The sequence below is a fragment of the Thunnus thynnus genome, chromosome 23, assembly GCF_963924715.1.
Source record: "Thunnus thynnus chromosome 23, fThuThy2.1, whole genome shotgun sequence".
Taxonomy (NCBI): domain Eukaryota; kingdom Metazoa; phylum Chordata; class Actinopteri; order Scombriformes; family Scombridae; genus Thunnus; species Thunnus thynnus.
In genome coordinates this window covers 7,804,726-7,825,048 of record NC_089539.1, presented here as the reverse complement: position 1 = coordinate 7,825,048, position 20,323 = coordinate 7,804,726, and the positions used below count along the sequence as shown (strand labels likewise).

General features: G+C 40.3%; 2 protein-coding genes across 4 annotated transcripts in view; one reads left to right on the top strand and one right to left on the bottom strand.

Moving 5' to 3' along the window:
- Positions 1–20,323, top strand: part of LOC137176169 (synapsin-3-like) — a 120,396-nt gene that overhangs the window by 51,549 nt on the left and 48,524 nt on the right. The window lies entirely within an intron of this gene.
- LOC137176170 (metalloproteinase inhibitor 3) lies at positions 25–19,788 on the bottom strand. The gene is given in 6 exon segments (XM_067582275.1): positions 25–2,671; positions 5,071–5,192; positions 7,807–7,918; positions 9,783–9,865; positions 19,363–19,503; positions 19,506–19,788. Coding segments are annotated over 6 exon segments (924 nt in total). The 5' UTR covers positions 19,774–19,788; the 3' UTR covers positions 25–2,473.

Here is a 20,323-nt window from a genome sequence, read left to right as displayed (position 1 = left end):
AAATCACCATAGATATCCTGTGGCCCGTTTTTCATTAAATCTTTATTATAAAAATATAAAACACAGAAATTAAGTCAAACATTTCTATAACCCCTACAAGGAAACACCCCCCACCCACACTTCAGGAATCAGTGTTTACACACAGACTGTACACAGCTTCCTTGATTGGATTTTTTCTTTTTTTAAGGATCAGACTTGACCAACAATTTCTGTGTTAAGCAGACAGTATATTTACACAAACATGAACCACAGAAATAGTGACACAGAAATGCCTCAGCTGGAGAAAGAGCCTCGTCACTGCATACGAAGAGAGAATGCAGACGTTTTGTAACGTTTTTTGTAGAAAAAATGTTTGTAGTTTTTAACTTTGTCTTGGCTTTTCCTGTGATCTCTTAAAACATAATGATGCCTCATCATGACTTTCTGTATGTTGCATCTCAAAACCAATATTCATTATTAAGAGGCCAACAGGCTGAAGAAAGAAAAAAATAATAAGTTAACTTGAAAAAAACAAACATTTGAGCATTAAAGAGTTAAAAACTAAGATGGATTGAGGCATCTTTTGCTGAAAGCTGCATACTTTTATTAATTTCTCAGCTTTGGCATTTAATTAAATAGGGTAGATTAAAGTCACTGAAATTACATTACTATGAAATGATCAGGCATTTTGACATTTTCTTGAGTATCAGATAAAAGCCAATTGCTGTCTTCCTCCTCTCATCTGACTACAGTGAGAGTTTCAGTGTCCCATGAGGGTCTAAATGGAATTCTTACAAACAAAAACAGAGGGAAAACACAGAATTTTTGTCATTTTGGAATGGAAATGGAAAAATTTAACTCTTGGCAAGAAAGGGAATAGGTACATTTCCCAAAATGTCAAATTATTTCTATAAGACCTAATAATTATCACCTGTTGGCCTTCACAAACCTGCTTGGTGAAAGCTAAAGTTTGTATCCTCAGTGCTGTGCGCGTTAGCGATGTAATATTCTTTTAGTGTGAGTAATAAAAGGCCTGTTAACTCCATTTGAGGCAAATCTGTGTCTATTAATGGAATGAACTGAAGATACTGTACTGGGAAGAAATAAGAAATAAAACAGGTGAGGAAGAATGAATTTAGTGACAATATTGTTACTTCCATATATATATATATATATATATATATATGTCCATTTCAAATAGTTAAATACAAAAAATTGAATATACACGTAAAAAATATCTCACTGTCTGAAACCTCTGCTTGTATTGTACTTTCATTGGATTGGTGGAGTACCAGTCAGCTGAACTATGATCAAGCTAAAAAAAAAAAGAAGTACCATAATATTTAACTTGCAGTTGCTGGTTCTTCATTCTGGACGGTTGCACAGGATGTGGCCTGTAATTTTTTTTCTTTTGGGGGGGAGGGTGGGGGAGGGGTAAATATACTGCACATCTATTGTTTGATCCAATAAACAGATAAATAAAGATAGGACAGAGGTCTCAGCTGAGTTGATAGTTCATTTCTGTAGCTTATGTTATGTACAACAAAAAATAAAATATCACCATCTCTGCAAAACATGAGCTCTTCCCTGTGTTGGCACTGTAATATACATTTTTAACATTTCTCTGATATTCATCAGTGCTCAACAGAAAGGGTGTTGTTTGCGATATAACTGCAAAAATAGTTAAACTACAAACATTCAGGGAAGTAGAGATACTACCATCCATAAAGACACATGTTACAGTAAAAACTGTGAACATAATCGATGTATACTTCACTGTGAAACAATACCATTTTCAAAATCGCTTTGTAGCCGAAATAAAGAGGTATAATTTTTAGAGATCACACCTCACATTGGCACTCGATCTGTGTTCTCGTTAAGATTCTTGTCTCTGTTCTACATTGCTGATGTGCAGAACTGCATGAATCGCATGTTTCACAAGTGCAGTTCTGTAGCAACAATGTTATAACTTTGGATCTCAAATTTACATAGTGAATACTGTTGACTGCACTTATTTTCAGATTGAAATTCATGTGATTCTTCATGACTTTGTTATGAGAATCCTTGCTTTTTCAAAGGGGCAATAAGTAAAAATTTTGCACAAATTTTGATACCTACTGAGATTAGTTCTATTGATCAATAGATGTTGATCAAGGTCATACTTTTCTTATTGGCCCTTTAAATCTCTGTCTTTGTCGCCTTTTCATTACTACTGAACCCTAAAGAGACAGTTCGGTGCAATTCATGGTTTGGGAAAAACATCATAGACTTCAACTGGGCAATCTGTACAACAAAAAAAAGGTATTGTTTTCTATCAGAAGTGCTACGAAACAGGCACTGTAATGGATTTGTTCTTTTCTCTTTTTTTGCTCCTTTAAAAGGGACAGTCACCCAGGCCAGTGAGCTTTAAGAGTCCTGTAATACTCTAGAAGTGATCAGGGACGAGACGGAGTCAAAAGGGCGGCAGTGGGTTTCGGGCAGGGTGCGTTCGGGTTCAGGGGTCGGTGGCGTTGATGGTGGTTTTGTCGCGGGCGGCCAATCCCCGGTACCAGCTGCAGTAGCCCTCCTTCTGCTGGATGCAGGCGTAGTGCCGGGACTGGTAGCCGGGATAGCCGAAGTGGGACAGCATGTCCGTCCATAGGCACTCGTTCTTTGAGGTCACGAAGCAGGGCAGGTAGTGGCAGGGCTTAATCTACAGAGACACAGGCGAAACTAAAGATGTAGCCATGAAGCAGGAAACAAAACTGGAAGCTAGCCACAACTAGTGAAGACTCACTGTGTTTTAATAAACAGTGTGTGTGTTTTTTTTTTAAATGGTGTGTATTTCCCCAATTTTCCTTTTCTTGGCATGTCTCCCTAATAAGATCATTTGGTACCTTCAAACTCAAAAGAATTTAATTCAAGTACACTTTAAAATCAAGTTGACTTTAAAGTAATGATTACAATTTTTGTGAAATAGGTTGTCTTGGCGATAGTTAGATAAGAAGATCGATACCACTCTCATGTCTGCGCAGTGAATATGAAGGTAGAATCAGCACGCAAGTTAGCTTCACTTATCTTAAGATGGGTACAGCTAGTCCAGTGCTTTTCAAAGTTATAAAATCAACATACCTTATCACCAATTAACAAGTTGTACCTTGTTTGTTTAACATGTTAATAAGTGAGCTGGTGGTTGGCTCTTTTTGCACAGAGCCAAGCTAGCTGCTTCTCCCTGCTTACAGTCTTTACACTTAAGTAATGACTGTAGCTTCACATTTAGCATACAGACCTGAGAGTGGTATCATTTTCCTTGTCTAAATCTTGGTAAGAAGACATTCCTTCAATGTTGCTGAAGGACGTATTGAGCTTATTTTCTTGCTGAAGCTAAATGTGATCAGTAGTATCATGTACCTTCAACAACAGTGAGTCTACAGTCTAGAAGTTTGTGCAAAGGTCAAAGTAGAATTAGCTTAATGAGCCATTATCATATGAAAGAATATCATAATTGTACAAGACAAAAGAGTTTAGAAAGAAAGTGAGTATACAGTCAATGATTTGGTTGGAATAGTAAATGGGGAACATGCACTTGGTGAAACATCTAAAACATGAAATCTCATCTTTGCTTTTCTCCTTTTTCCAGCTCTTGCTTTCAGTCATTTACTGCAGCAGATTGACAGATCAGATGTAAAAAAAAAGGCAGCTTTTGAAATAACTAAGTGCAAAACATGCTCAGCATTTTCAAACTATCCAGTAAGCATACGCTGGCATTTGGATTCTTTGCGCTGTGGAAAGTTAAATGAACGTCAGCCGTCTGAAGCAGTGGTGTTTTTGTAGTTTCTAAATTATTAGTTTAGGTTCTACTCAGACGCTTTCGTGCGTCACACCTCCAGGTGCTCACACAAAAAGCTCACAAAAATGAATATACAGCATGAACTGACAGGAAGATTCACATAACTGCTCGGAGAGGTGATGAACGGAAGCGCTGTGTTTAGTGAAAGCAACACGAAGTCATCAGCTGCCAAGAGCTGCACTTATCTGGATGTGAATGAGCCTGCAAATTCAATTAGCAAGTTAAACGTACACTTCCCATTTTGGGTGTTTTTGTTATTCAAGGTTGGATAGAGAGTCTGTCCTCTACAGTTCAGAGATGTTCGACATAACTTCCTGGTTTTAGTGGTTTTAATGATCTGTGGAGAACAATTTTCTAACCGGCACGACACGCTTCCTGCGTTCTGCGCCGTTCATCATTATTTGTTGAGGAATGCGGAGGACGGGGGAGTGCGCTTAATAAGTGTGATGATGTTTATGCCCGCCTGTGCTTACTGACTCTCACACTGAAGCCTCGCTTGATCGATGGCCTTCTCTGGATGCCTCTGGGCTGCTGCCATGTACTGCCATGTATACACCGAACACGGTTTACAGGCGCTGGCCCGCACTGGGAACAAATAGGTCTCTCTGCTAATCCACTTAAATTGATAGGGGCCAATGGTGTTAGCAGATGTCCAGGATACGGCTGTACAGTAGGACGTTTACAAGGCGAGCCAGCAGCTGCACAGCGGCAGGCTACATGTTTCAGTCACATAAAACTGGGATTGAGGACTTGGGTTGACTCCAGTGCTGATATTTAATAACTCCCAATGATAGTAATAAAACTTGTTTTCTCTCTGCTGTACATCCAAGAAGTCTAATACTGGAAATTATGCTCTGAAATGACCTCATAATTCATTCTCTGTAACTTTAATACTCTTGAGTTCAGCTACCACTACAGCCATGTAACCATGAAGGTTGTTTTAAGTATAAGTAAATGATTCTTCAGTATCTATTTTTTTGGCTAGTCATATTTTCAATCGAAGTTAAACAGTAGCATTACAGAGTCTGAATTGGTTTGACTCTTGACCTACAGAGGTACTAAGAATATTTAAAGTATTTCCTTCCTCTTGTAATCATTAATAAGCTCTCTAGTGGATTTTAAATAAGCAGTCAACCCATTGCAGCGGTTTCATGTTAGCTCTAACTCCTCCTCTTGATCCTCCTCTTGCCTCCTCTTCCCTCATCTCTGTGCGGCCGTTTGGCCTCCTTGTCCTTGCCAGGCGGCTGCTGGTTTCCACTCACCCTGCAGTTGCAGCCCAGCTGGTAGCGGTGGTTGATGCCTTTCTTCTGGGCCAATGAAAGGCGCTCCCACCGCTCGTTGAAGTTGCACAGCCCTGTGTAGACCTTGTCATCGTACACTCGCCCTGAGGGAAAAGAATCAAGGGAATTGGTTAACATGTTGAGTCACAAGTTAAATCCATAAACTATATTTAGTTTTGAAAAAGGGCATTTTTAAAGAGCCACTTGAAAACTTGGCAGCTTGGTGCTGTTTCAGAGACTCCTGGCATTTCATTCATGAATTGTGATTCTGGGAGTTTCATTCTTAAATTTTGATTTAAGGGTTAACACCTGATTCTAGTTTATCAAGGACTCTTTTGTAGACACAACTGTAGACAGGTGCTGACTAAACTCACATTCCTGGTTTATAAAAATGCAACTTGAAAGTAAACACATTTGATGACCTGCTGTTTTCTGCTTAGTATAAGAGTCTACGGCCATGCTAATGGCGCTGTGAGGGTTGTACTTAGGCATGGTGATGCTTAGAGCGACATGCTAAGGATGGCATGCTAACATGCTCATGTTTAGCAGGTATAATACTATGTTCACCATCTTAGTTTAGCATGTTAGATATGCTAATTAGCACTAACCACTAACCACAGTTCTGCAGGTTTAAACCAAACTATTGGAAAAAAAAACTATGATTGTATTCACCCATCCATCCAATAGCTGTTGAGACATCCACCAGAATTATAGTGTTTTCCAAGGCCTCAAAGAAGCCGATAACTTTAGTAATCTTAATGTCATTGACATTCACTTAAACAAAGCTGACATCACATTGTCTCATTTTGGGAAAAAAATCATTTCTTTTACTTGAGCCACGAGGAACCAGAGCAGACGTTGTAGCTACGAATGCACTTGTGCTATTTCATTATTCGTCTAATTTCATAATCCTCCACATGTAACACTGGATACTGTAAACACACCACTCCAGCTATCCAAGTTGTTTATGTATGGTAAGACAATCTTAAACAGTAAGCCCATATTAAACCAACACCCCTATTTCTGAATATCCAAATGTCAGCAGACGTCTATTTTTAGTGCCGGACCGTTTGCGGCTTACCGACTCCTGAGACAGGTGCACTGCGGCGGCCCGCGAGCACTCAGGAACATCATGATTTGTCACCATACGTCTACTTCACCATGTTGTCACCACGTGGGAATTTGGCAGCTCACAAATATGTGCTTCTTCGACCTGCTTGAACCTCCTGCTCGACCCACATCCCCGCACTGGGATTACTGGAGTCACTTGCAGGCTTATTATATGGTGTTGAGTGTGTGACATGCTCCTAAAATACTAATCAGGGCCGGAGCACTCAAGGCTTGATCAAAAGAGACTCCAGCAGCTCGTTTCACAGGCCCTGGTGAGTTTAAATTGCTCGTAATGCACTCCTGATCATATGCAGGACTTATTATAGATGCCCTAAGAGCAGCGAAAGACGACGGTGATGTCACTCGCACCCGGACTGGGTAAACATAGCCATTGTTGCCTGGCAACGCCAGCTTGTTCACTTGCACTGTGGGGTGTAGTTACAGTATTTACAGGTCGGGACTTAGCGACAGTTATATACACCAAGCACCGCAGGGTCCAAAGTAAACTGCACCTCTCTTGGAAATAGCAACTCATAAAGTGCTTTTGCAGGAAAATGCCAGCCACTTCCTTATGGCTGTTAATTACAAGTTGTGTGAGAACAAAAAACAGCTTTCTGCTTTTTTTGGCCTGAGAAGCTAAGGGAAATGGGTGGAAATGGATTTCGATTTGAGAGTTGTGTCATATCATATACTTATAAGTTCTAAAAAAATCGTTTTAAAATATTTAACCCCCAAAACACCTTGTCCACAGTATCCGTGTCAACTTTCAAGACTGCTACAGAAGCAGTCAGGAACAGGGAACAGAAAATATGTGCCCTCATGTTTCTTTATTGTATACAGGAGCAGGTGAGTTTCCTAAATATATGTGTTTAACAATACAAGAAAAACAGGTTGTTTTATAGGCCCACAGTCTGCATCAGTGAATGAAACATTCTGTTCATGTGACCGAAGATCTGTGTTTAGGTCAGTCACATGATGACACCTGAGACAGTTCCATTAACTGAGGAAGTCTGTGGGATGTGGTCAAATGTAACTGAACCTTGATTTAAGAATATTTTCCCACAGATAGGTTAGTATCTGAAAAAGTATATTAGTTTGACTTTTGAAAATAAGCTGTGATAGACACATCATTTCCATAATTAAAGGGGAACTCAAATGGTTTAGTACTGCACTTCAGTACAGCCTTCTTCAATTCAGTATACTTCTTGCTGCTACAGCCTTACTGGATGTGGTATGACCAGTAGCTTATGGTGGCTAATGTTAGCAAACTTAAGATGAATATTGCTGTGTAAGGGACATTAGTGAGTCACCTCACTGACTTAATGACTCTACTTGTGCTACTGCTACACTGTTTTAGCATTTACCGCTATCCTGTAATTGTCTCTTGTGGCCACAGTGGCCAGAGTTCAGCAGACATTACACACTGGCTTTACATTTCTCATACTTGACAGTGGTGTACAACTGTCTCCATGGGCTGAGTAATATTTACAGTGACTGGTGAATTGACTTGGTGTGTAAAAAAGTCAGTTGAGTGCCCCTTTAATAAAGATTCAATCATCCACATACAAGCGTAAAGTAACACTCAAGGATATGTGACAGATATCTTACCTGTGATCAGGTACTGGTACTTGTTGATGTCAAACTTGACGCCGCACAAACTCTCAGAGGCGTCTGTGTAAATGTGCTGCACATGCTGGACTTTCTCAAATCCTTTGTACATCTGCAAGACATGAGAACGATGTCTTAAGTTAAAAACCTGAAAAAAGTGCCATGTTGTATCCTCACCCTGGCACTGCACCCCTTACTCAACCTCTACACATAAATAATCAGGAATGAAAATGGCATGCTGGCTTCATCAGATGACATTCCTCAAGGAATGCCTCGCGGGAGAAAGAGTATTAGGCTCTGCCCTTAACTAAATCATAGATAACATGATTACGTTGTGTAATGTGCTTTGACTTTGATGCTGTTTTGGCAAGGTCATTGCTAAACCATGGACCACATCCCCCTCTATTCAGCTCAGGTATGCAGAGCCAGAAGCCAGGGTTTGCCCTGAGAACTGTTGTGTTTTCTTCAGTGTAATTTATTTGTCTAGGAACAACAGGAAATCCCTGTTTAGACGTGTCGCTCCCAGAAAAGCAGAACAAACTGTTACTTAAGCCCAGAACTGTGGAGGTTGGGGAAAGCCAAAGGCGTTTGTCTCATAGGATTTGTTGAAATTTGGAGGGAATTGCATTCTTTATTAGCCCACAAGTAAAACCACTGTTTGCTTTATAAAACAGCAGACTGTAATACAAACAAATAACCCAAGAGGTGCAAAGGTCACATCTGATTCCTGAGGATAATCCTTACAGTGATGATTGGTGTGCTTTACTAACAATAGGCCACTTAATACTTTTGTTACTAACTGGGATTGTAGTGATGCAGTGCATGACTCTGTTGAAATGTTTATACTCGGAGTGAGGAGTTTGGTTGAGCTGTAATGCCTGTAAGCCCACTAATCCTTCGGCCTGGCTCCTGTCTGAGCAGCAAGCCCATGTCAGCATCTGTCAGAAATATGCAGCGTTATGTAAGAATATAGAGGAAGTGAAGAACAGGCTTTCAGGCTAAGTACCACAAACTGCTTTTCAGCTATCACACAGAGGCTGAGGGGGCGGAGAGACAGTCTTGTAACTAAAGAGTTCCTGCAACATCCAGTGTATGACCGGTTATATCTGCCTGTGCGGTTAAACAGGAGACCAAAAACTGGGATTTGACAGAAGGAAAATAAGGTTCATGTTAATCAACTCTTTCTATGCAATGACCTTGTGGTTACAATCACACATATAATATTCACTCAGCAGGGTATTCGTCCTGTAGTCAACTCTCATTGAACAATTGAAGTTTAACTTCTTATTCAAGAAGATTTTACATTTTTTTTTAAGTTTGCAGACCAATTAAAAATTCAAACACATGTCCACAACAATGCAACCAAGGCTTGGTTGTAAATGTGAACAATGTGATCTGTCAGGAGGTCTGCTATAGAACAGCTTTTCTAAAAGCAATAGTTGACATTTTGGTAACTACATTCATTCGCTTTCTTGCGGAGTGTTAGAAAGGATCAATACCACTCTCATGTCTGGGCACCAAGTATATAGCTAAAGCCGAAAGGCAGTTTGCTTAACTTAGCATAGACTGCATTACTGGAAGCAGGGTGAAAACAGCTAGCCTGGTTCTGTCCAAAGTTCAAAAATTACACCTACCTGCATCTCCAAAGCTCACTAATTAAAACACTGTATCATAATGTAATAAACATAACTGTAAAAAGTTGTGGTTTTATGGGATACAACATTTTAATGACCAAGCTTTATAGGCGTTGATTAGGCTAAATGTTTCCCCTTGCTACCTGTCTTTATGTTAAGCTAATCACCTTCTGGCAGTCCATACTTCCTGCACAAACATGAGAGTGGTATCAATCTTTTTATCTCACTCTTGGCAAGAAAATGATTAAATGCATTTACCAAAATGTCAAACTAATTCTTTAAAGCTGGAAGAGATTCAGTGTCTTGCTCAGCAGCACCTCAGCACAGGATTCAAGCTCTCACCTTCATTTGCTTGACTGTGTAGCGCATCGTTCCAAAAGGTCCATCTCTCAGGAGCTTCTTGCCCACCACTTTAGCACGGATCACTGTGGAGAGAGGAGAGAGACTGGTCAGCCACTTTGAGATGATCAGAACAAACTGTCACATTCCTTTGACTTCGAGCTGTCTTCCTCAATCCATTAAATAACACACTGCCTTGGCCAGTAGGAGGCATTAGTAACCCCCCCCCAAATAAATACCATTTCAGGACCAGGTTGGCACCACAGTTAATCCGTTTATCCGATTTTCTGCATTACTGCTGTTTGCCAAGGAGGGCAAATGGGGAAAAAAAACTCTAAAGGGATGTTTGAGTGTGATACTGAAATTAGAGGAGAGGCCCTGTCCATGTATTATAAAAGCAAGGCTTCATTCATGCTGTGCTGATTTGTTGCTCACAGTACAAGAGACAGCACATCCACTTTTTGTACCTTGGTTTTGATTTTGTAGATTTATTATCCAGATCAAAATTGGGAAAAACGTGACTCCAATCAGCTTTATGCTGGTTAAAAACAACAGAACTTGCATGGTGTGTCTCCTCTGTTTAAACAGACTGCCTTCTATACTGGGATCAGGGCTTGAAAAAGATCTTATCTGTGTGCAGGACCCTCATGTAAACGTTGGCGAGGTGGAAACGCTCAGTGGCGACTTTGATTTGTTTGCTTTCCCTCATGTTGGAGTAAGGGGGCTTATTGTGGAAGGCTGGGAGCGGGGAGTGTAGAAATGAGTGATAATTTGAGCCGGTGAATAGAGCCTAAGCAGACCTGCGGGTCCTGCATAAGCGATCAGTCCTCTGTGAAGTTCACCTGCTGCCCACAGCCAGGAAGCCGCAGACACAACTAACACTGGCCATGTTTGTTATCTCCTCACAGTGGAATTTCCTTCCCACATTCTTCGGGGGCTCACATTCCCCAGAAATGAAAAAAGTGAGAAGCCTTTCATTCTTTCTGACTGGAGAAAGAAATGAGGCATGTGGCATCTTCTGTTTGGTCTGTATTTGTCTAGCTGCCCTACTTCCAGGCAAATGGAAATGGGCATAAAAATAAGACTCAAACAGGAAGCAGTTACAGCATGGCCACCCAAAAGTGGTGACCACAATTTGTTTTGGACATGAAGACCCAGATTTGAACCAAGAATTTATTTGAATAACCCCAAAAGTCTTTATTTTTAGCCAGTATGAACAAATAAAAGAAATTTAGCCATCCAGCAGTTAACAGAGTGTTCTCTAATTTGGTAATATTAGAGAAATGTTTCTGATCGTTGATGAAAAAGCAAAAAACTGGGGATAGTTCTTTGTTTTCATGAAGTAGACTAAAATCTAGCTTCAACCATCCATTAAAAATGCAGCACTACAGAACTGCAAAACGGAAAAAGCTTTCAAACTGCATGTGACGGTCCAAGTCTTTAGTGGAGGTGTTTTTTTTTTCCACCTGCCAGCAATATATTATCAATCACAAACTTTACTGACAGTTTCACAAGAACTCACACACAGCCAAGTAAAATTCAGGTCATTTCAGATCTGTCGGTATCAATGTACCGACCTTCCGTCTGCCCTCCGCTTTCTGAACTGTCATAATAAATTGCTGCAGAGCATTTGATCCATTAATCTGTCAACTCTCTTAATATGAACCCAGGAGTGCTATTACCTGATCGACCTCTGGCTAAATTTACCTAAATTCTGTCTGACAGATGTTTGGCGGAGCAATTATAGAGGAACCAGAGCACAATTACAGAGGAATGTGCAGATATAATAGGATACTTTTGCCTCCGTTAAATACACTGCTGTCGTTATTTTCAAGTGTCACCCCAAAGTCTAGTTTCCTATGCTGCCCTGACCTCAAAACCACCCTCAGGAGAAACAAATGTTAGTGTTTGAAGGACTACAGGTCAGCTGATTCAACTGAAGTACATCCAGATAGGACCCCTCTTGTTGGACGGCAGCCACTAATTGGCCAGTGATGGTGCCATCACCCAAAGGAATGCGTGAAAGGCCTCAGCTGCTCCGGAGACAGAGGATTTGTGTCATTCCCCCTGAGTGACCCCTTGGCCTTCTCTCCATTCAGCGGTTATATTTACATACAACCTAAGGGCTGCCTGCTCACGTCAAAAAGTCTACATTACGAGTGTTTATCTAACCCAGTTTCATAAAGTGATTTCACGTCACCTTATTCAACTAAATACTATGGACATAGTGTGTAGGCCAGTGTTGCTCAGTATACCGATACTAGGTATCGCAATACCCCCCATTAATAATAAAAAACATTTAAAAAAATGTAAGTTCTATTTTACTCCATTACTTTTCTTGATGTTTTAGGTTTTTGCTGTGGCATCATTTCAGTATTGATATCGAGATATGAAGCAGGTATCATATTGAAGTCGTAATTTTGATATCATGACAACACTAGTGTAGATAAGAGTCTTATTGCTTCAGTCTGTTCTACCTCTTTTTACATACCCCTTGTACTTAAACTACCTATACATGTACATATTTCTTTATATACTACCTCATAAATGATTTATATTCACCAATTCCTACTTTCGTATTTTATTGAACTCCTATTGACATCACTGTTCCCCCATAGAGACGATAATCTGATCAGATTTTTGTTTTTTTAGTGTCCTTAAGCTTCAAGCCTCTGGGTAGGCATTTCCCTTGGCAGCGGTTGACTGAAATCTGAGTGCTTACATTGCTAGAACACAAACACTAGATCTTTGTTTCATGTTATTTCAACACCTGCTGAGTCATTTTGATTAATTACCACCTTGCCAAAGTTATGCGAAAAATTTGTTTTCACTTCAGTTTGTCTTTCAACTTGAAATTATGCAGTTAATGTTAAGGTTAAGGGTACCACTGGGGTCAAATGACCTAATTAATAGTATAGTTGAGTTGAAATATCTATCAGCTACTCCACACTGTAATGTCTTTCTCCCTCTTACTTTGTTTAACACAAGGAATTACAGGCTAGTGGTGTGACGCACAAGGATTCTTCTTCTGCAGAGGACCTGACACATTTTCAAGAGTGGGAGGCTTTTTCGTGATAAGAGAGGTAACCAGGGTCTGACAAAAAAAGGAAGTGAATTCATTTCACTCAGTATCTCTTGCCTAAAGCAAGGGATTACACAAGCGTGAATGCAAACGCTTAATCTTAAATTGAGCATGTAATTTAGTTAAACATTCATTTCAGCCTACGTACAATGTTGCAAACTGTAGGCATGACAAGAATAAGGTTTCTCATTTGTGTGTGTGTCTATGTGTGTGAGAGAGTGAGGAAGAAAGCGAGGCACAGGGCGGGTGACGGTGATTTTAGTATGCAGAAAGTGGTCCAAGTTTGAGGAGGTGAGTGGGAGGAAGAGGAATTCTCAGGACGACACACTACCACGCTCAAAAATAAACACTGAAACTGAATCCCTGCTGTAGAGGTTTGTATCAGATGGAAAATGCTGGAGTGGAAAGACTGTTACGTACACTTACTGGTCGGTGAAATGCAAAGGTAGCGTCTGAAGCAAACAGTTCTCATCACTACCTTTGATACCACAGAAGCTTGTTTCTGCCACACTAGAGACAATTTAAAGTAAGACTATACTGTGACTTTTGATGAACATATTGCAGTGTAACAGTGCAACAAGTAGAAAAGAGTCAAAGCCAGCTGAGTAATTCAGTTACACAAATAATTTAAGTTAGCTAAAGTTTGTGTTACGTTAGCTAACGTTAACTTGGTCGTACCGGAACACGTAGTACCAGAACCAAGTAATACCAGTGTATTGAATTGAGCAAGAGCACATTTTGTTCATCAAATCAACTTCTGTAATAAATCAAATCTACATACAGAAAAGGGTAAAAAAACAGCTACACATTTTAGCTACAATGTGACAAAAGTCTTGTGTGACAAAAGATAAAATATTTACTTTTATCTTCTTTGGTGAGGTTATATGTTTCTTCTTCACTTCATGTTTCTGTTGTATCAAAGCGTGGGAATTTTTAACCAACTAGTCATTTAAATGCAAATGTCATGCTAGCTGACCTGCAAAATGCTAGTTGTGGATGCTAAAATTGGTGCCTTTAGTAGGCTTTGGCCAAAGTAATTTAAATGAATTGCTTCACAACAAAGGCCTGTCTCCAAATTAGAGAGTATCCATGAGTGCACTGAAAAAGAGTCATAACCAACACCTCAAGCTCTGTCAGTTGGCCCAGCCCCATCTTTGCATCCCTGCTACCTCTGCTTTGCATTTCTCTTATTATCTTGCCTTCTCTTTTTATCTCTTTCACTGACTTGCTGCATCTCTTGCTCGTTGGCTGCCTGTCTCCTTTTCTTTTTAGACCAATTGGTCACATGATTACATAACCTTTTCAGTGTCAGTTATATTAAATTAATTGCAATCTGTAGTCTTGCTTGGATTATCTAGCATACTGCTGTCTTTTGTAAAAATCTGACTTTACAGTTTATAGGTCACCATAGATATAAGTGATGGTTGATATAGGTCACTAATTACTAATGGCACCTTTAAAAATACAACTAAATGCAGTTAAAATCCCCTGTTTAGGGTTAGTGCTTGTATTTTCATGAGTATGTGTTAGGCTGATGTCCATCTCCCCTTTGCTGGCCTCCTGCTTGAAACAGTGAAACCCTGAGCGGCTGTGTGGTCATCAGAGAAGGGAGGGCTGGGCTGGAGATTTAATACGCCTGGCTCAGGGGACAAACATCTCAGGCTTGTATGGAATCCAGAACCTTTCACATCTCAACGTATTTTAACACACTTTTGGGAAAACCGTGGATATCTGATCCAAGCTTACATAATGCATCTCATAACATAGGAGTCCTGGCTTCGCTCAGGTTATCACCTGCCACCTGTTGACCTGCAAATGATGAAGTGGAGATCGCCTGCCAGAGGGAGTAGTGATTTAAGTAAACGCTACAGTACATAACTCATTAACAGCAGGAGGAGGAGGATGTATTGGTACCAGGCGAGTGCCGTCACAAAGCCCTAGGCCACGCAACTCTCTAAACCCACTATGCTGTACTTGTTTGACAAAGCTCTTCTATACAGAGCAAAATACCAGCAGCAGGGCAGGATCTGTTTCTCTCAATGTGTGATCCTCAATCCTAAACCGAGCATAACCACATATCATGCTAATCCTCAGCAACTGACCTGGTTCACGGTGCAAGCATGTAAAGGTTTGCTCCTGTCACCCCGAGCGCTTGGGAACGAGCGTCGTTATGGAGTGATATTAAATCTCAGGGTCAAAGTTTACTGCCAGGCCTCTAATCTTGCTTTCGGTGAGCTATGGAAAAACAAGCCCTGTTCATTTCCACTTGTGAATGGGCCGCTTTAACTCAGCTGCTTAATAGCAGCCAACTAGGTCTCTGCACAAGAAAGCAGTCAGGTCACTGCCTGGTGTTCAGGTATGTAGCAGGGAAACAGACTGGATGTGTTGACCCTGTTCAGGACAGAGCTTAGCCAATCAAATTCACCGCAGAACCTTTCCCTCTAATATTTCTCTAAATAAAATTTAAAAAAATTACATCTTACGAGTGAATACTTAAATGTCAACTCAAACAAATCTACTCAAATGTATTCCAGGCCAGCAAACCAAGGGAAGAGCAGACACTACAGCAGTCTGTTATTAGAGCTCAGAGACAAAAAAAACTGTTAAATATTTTTTATTTAAAATTTTCAAATAAAGAGAGACAAACTCCAATAACCAAATTTCTAACACTTTAACCTAATTGTGATTCATCCATTGAAGTGCCTGCAGATGATTATGGGTCAGGGCCAAGAAAACAAGAGCAAAACGCTTTGAACTGAACAACGGCTTTTAAATTGGGAAGATTCAGGCCTGTCGCCTTTGATGTCGACAGTGAGAATTACAGGGTTTCTCCCGTGCTGCGTTAGCATTTCAACCCCATACTTTTTTGTTTTCCACCTCTTCATGTTTTAACCAAGTTTAGTGATGCAAACAGAACTGCAAGTTTTAGTTGCGACACCTGAAGTTTAATATGTCAAGGATATGCAAATCAAATCATTAGCCCGGGGATGTAACAAGTATTTTCAGCCAAACATGATGAAATTACAACATCATCAAAGGCTAGATCAAACCATTCAGGCTTCCAGCACAGATCATGACAATCTGGACCTTTGTTTACTTCAGTTAAGGAAGTCCAGGAAAAAGGATTTCTTGACCCAGATTAATGAATGTTACTATCTGTGTGACCTTTTTTTGCTCTGCGTCCCACTACTGTTTCAGAAGTGTTTCCCTCAGATGTATAAGAGGGAACCGCAAGCATTCAAAGCACACCTTGAGCTAAGCCGGGACCTTGGAAATGGGATTTGTGGGGCTCCTAACTGATCACTGCCCCCATTGAAGTCAGTCCTAGATTCTACACTGGCAAGTTTCAGCTGGTGCCAACACCATGAGCTATCTGAAGATCTGAAAGACCTTGAAAGGCATTGCATGAGTCTTTGTGGAAGCTGCATTTTCACTCACTCCAAACAGGTCACTTGGCTGAAGATGCAGGCTTGAGGGTTACCAAAGAGCAAGAGACACAGAGTGGCCGTTTTGGATCCTTAAAGTCACAATATCTGTGTACTATTTGAGGGGATTCCTTTTATAAAAAGGTGTGACTGAAGGCTGGCAAGCTGAACCTGCACCTCCTCCCCTCTGAGATTGACCAAAAGATTCACCAAAGCATCATCATAAGTTCCAACCAATGCCAGAACTGAAAGAAGTGACTGAACACCAACAAAAGATACACTGATTGTGTCCTCCAAATTTGGGCAAAAGAAGCCTTTCACAGCAGCATTTGGAGGAGCCTTTGGAAAAGGAAAGCCTTTTAGAGCGACTATGATGTATTGAGTCTTGAAATAGGCCACTGCTAATGAAATGGTATTTTGAAGGCATGTTGTGACTTTAATGTCAAGTATTTTGTCTTGGTGCGGAGCGATAATTCAAAAGAGTTATTCAACAGAGGATCAGTTAGGAAGGGAAAAGCGGTTTTATCTCACAGGAAGGGTAATAAAGGCAAGATTGTTCAGACATATGTTATATCGTTAGTTATCAAGGGTTTAAATTTTCACCTATTCCTATGGTGTGAGGTCATAATTGAAACAATACTTAAACATTTTAGAAAATATATTTATTCTCTTTGTTGGCAAAAGTTAGATGAGAAGATCAATACCACTGTCATGTCTGTAAGTTAAAAATAACCTGCAGCTAGTTAGCTTAGCTTAGCATAAAGACTGTAATCAGGGGTAAACAGCTAGCCTGGCTAGCCAAAGGCAACAAAATTCGCCCACCAGCATCTTTTAAGTGCACCAATTAACAAGTTATATCTTGTTTTTTTAATTCATATAAAAATCAAAGTGTAAAAGCTAGCTTATCCTAGCGTAGCGAATGGTATCAATCTTCTCATCTAACTTTTGCAAAAAAGCGAATAAGCATATTTCCCAAAATGTCAAACTATTCCTTTAAGGATACAATGGTACCTGAAAGAATAAGAAATTAAATTTGCACATAGAATTACAAAAAAAAAAAAATTCTTATTCTGTAGGCATCTAAACATGAAAAAGTCTTTCATTTCATCATTTTAAAGCATTTGTAATCTATCACCATTATCAGCCTCTAGTGGTGATCAGTAGTAAGTGCAACATCATTAGAAGTGACATGAGTTATGTCTATGTGTGTCTGTGTCTGTGTGTATAAGGGGGAGTTGCTGCAGAAAGTAGCACTTCCCTTGTGAGTCGACACTAGGCGATAGGGCGAACACATGGGCTACACACATGGCTGCAGTGTGTGTGTGTGCTCGGTTTAGACTGAGAGGTTATTGTTTGATTGTGGGTTAGGGTTTTAAAGTGCCTCATGATGGTTTCACGTTTTGGGGTCAAATTATATTATAAGTAAAATATCAAAAAAAAAAAAAGCCTGCCTTTGCCAATGTGTGTGTGTTCCTGTCCTGTGTGTGGCTTTAACTGGCAGGTGATTAATCAGGGAAGCTCATGATACTACACAAGAAATCAAAAGCCCTTCTATCCCATCTGAAAGATTTACGTGCCCCCAAGATGACCCAAAACACCATCTCTCCCAACAGGGCAGATCAGATAATCCCCAGGTCTTTACCAGTGTTTTCTAAAAACAGAGGCCAGGTTGGACTGGCGTTCCAGGCTAAGCCGAATCCTTAATTCATATTATTGTGGGGAGTCAGTGAAAGCATAAGCAGGCAGTAAAACAAGCCATCTTAACCCCCTTCACTCGTTGTTTATGAACCAGAGGATGGGAATATCTGAGTTACAACCAGGTGGCTGTCTGGCAGAGAAATACCAGAATGTGCAGATAAATAACCAGGATTTAAAACATCTAAGCTTACTGTGTCAATTCACACCATGTGCTGATGCTACCACAGAGAACAATCCAGTAGCATGAAAAGATTCAGTTTTAGTTAGATGTAAATGTTCTGCCAAGCCAAAAGCAAAAACCTTTGATGAGAATGAAAACCAAACCTAATGTGCTGCTACCTCCAAACGCAGTAACAATTTTTAGGCATCAGTGTAAGAGATTCTCAGGAATGTTGAGTTACGGTCATTAAGCCAGAAAGGGTGGGGAAAAAAAACATGATCAGAGTGCTGAGTGGCAGTGGAAGTGAAGAGAAGTGACATGCTCTGCTAATGTGCAAGTCCTGAAAGCCTGTGAACTAAATCAGGTTGGTGAAAAGTATAAACAACTGGTCCCTGAACTGTCTCCAGGAATCCATCAGGAATGTCCTGATGTCTTAAATAAAATCAAAACGTGATCAGTTTGGGTCATTTTAGGGATCTGGCTTGAAAAGGTTTGCCTCAGCATCACTGGTGTTACTGACTAAAAATATATAATGTGTGTAGGGCTGGGAAATATATTGATATTTTATCAATACCATGATATGAGACTAGATATCTCTTAGATTTTGGATATCACAATATCGTGATGTGGCATAAGTGTTGTCTTCTCCTGATTTTAAAGGCTTTACTAACCAGCAGTTCAATTACTTGACTTTACCCACATAACTGATGATTATTTATCAAAAATCTCATTGTGTAAATATTTTGTGAAAGCACCAATAGTCATCCCTGCAATATTTGGTCTTTGGTTAAAAAAAAAATCGTGATTTGAATTTTGTCCATATCACCCAACCCTAAATGTGTGTTATATTTTAAGATAGTTCCATTAAATAGTGAAAAAGCACTTGACTCTAATGTGCCACAGTATATTATGCGACACTATTCACACACACTATTCTGAAAATGAAACAAGCAGAAGTTAAAGTTCTGGTGTAAACAGTGAGTGAAAGTACGCAGTAGTGTCCCCACAGAACCTCATTGCAACATATTATGTTTTCTGCGCAGCGCCAAGACAGATTTAACTGACAACCTGAAACTTCAACGACGTGCATACAGTCTTCTGTCCTCTACTGACTGACAGGCAGCACTTATATCTCAACATCTGCTCTCTGTACCGGGGTTAAAATTCAAATGCACTGAGTTACAGCAATAACAAGGTCGACATTAATCTGTTTCTCACCGATGTCGGAGTTGCAGAAGGCGTCTTGCGGGTGCGTCAGAGCGCACGAGCAGCCCTCCGTCAGCTGGTTAACCTGCAGGCTGCTGAAGACAAACAGCAGGCTGATCAGGTGCTGGTACACTGACTGCATTTTTCCAAACTTTCCAAGTGCTGTCTGCTGCTACTGTAATAAACTGTATGGAGTCCGCCTGGGTCCGCTCCTGTTCTCTGCTGCGGTAGTAGGCTGTGTATATAATGTCCAAGGCTCTGGCTGGTTGTTGTCGAAGTTGCTTCTCGCCTCGCTTGAGCGCTTCTCCCTGATCCCGGAGAGCCGCACAGCCGTACATATAGCGCGCCCGGACACACGTTCACGCCCCTCTCCACCTCTGCAAGTCGCAGGCGGGGCGGCCAATCAGCGGCCGGTGATGCCATCAGAAATAACAGACGCGATGACATACTGGAACTTTACCCTGCTTCGTCTTATTTTCCCAGACTGGCTGAAAAAAGTATGAAAAAAACCTGGTTAGACATGCAGAATGTTTCAAGGGAGCACAGAAATAAAAATGTATAAGACTGGCGGGAAATATTATTTGTGCATGCTGGAACTTGCCGGTCATTTTTTCCATATTGCATAATAAAATAACAAAAGCATAGTACAACTATAAATGACATATATCCCACAGTATGTAGTGTAGTAATATACAGTATTAGACTAGAATAGAGCATAGATAGATTTACTTTTCATTCCACAAATTTTATTTGGCAGCAAACACTTTTCAGATTAAAGATTTTACATTTGAAAACATATAAACTCATGAAATACAACACACAGTTAAAGATTAAACCAGTGGTTCCCAACCTTTTTGGTTTATGACCACTTACAAAAAAGCTGTTTATAGGCTGTCTCTGAGTTGTAAGCAGTTCCACCAAACAGACATTTCCCCTCTTAACTTCTCACATGCTTTTATTTAGACTGAGTTTA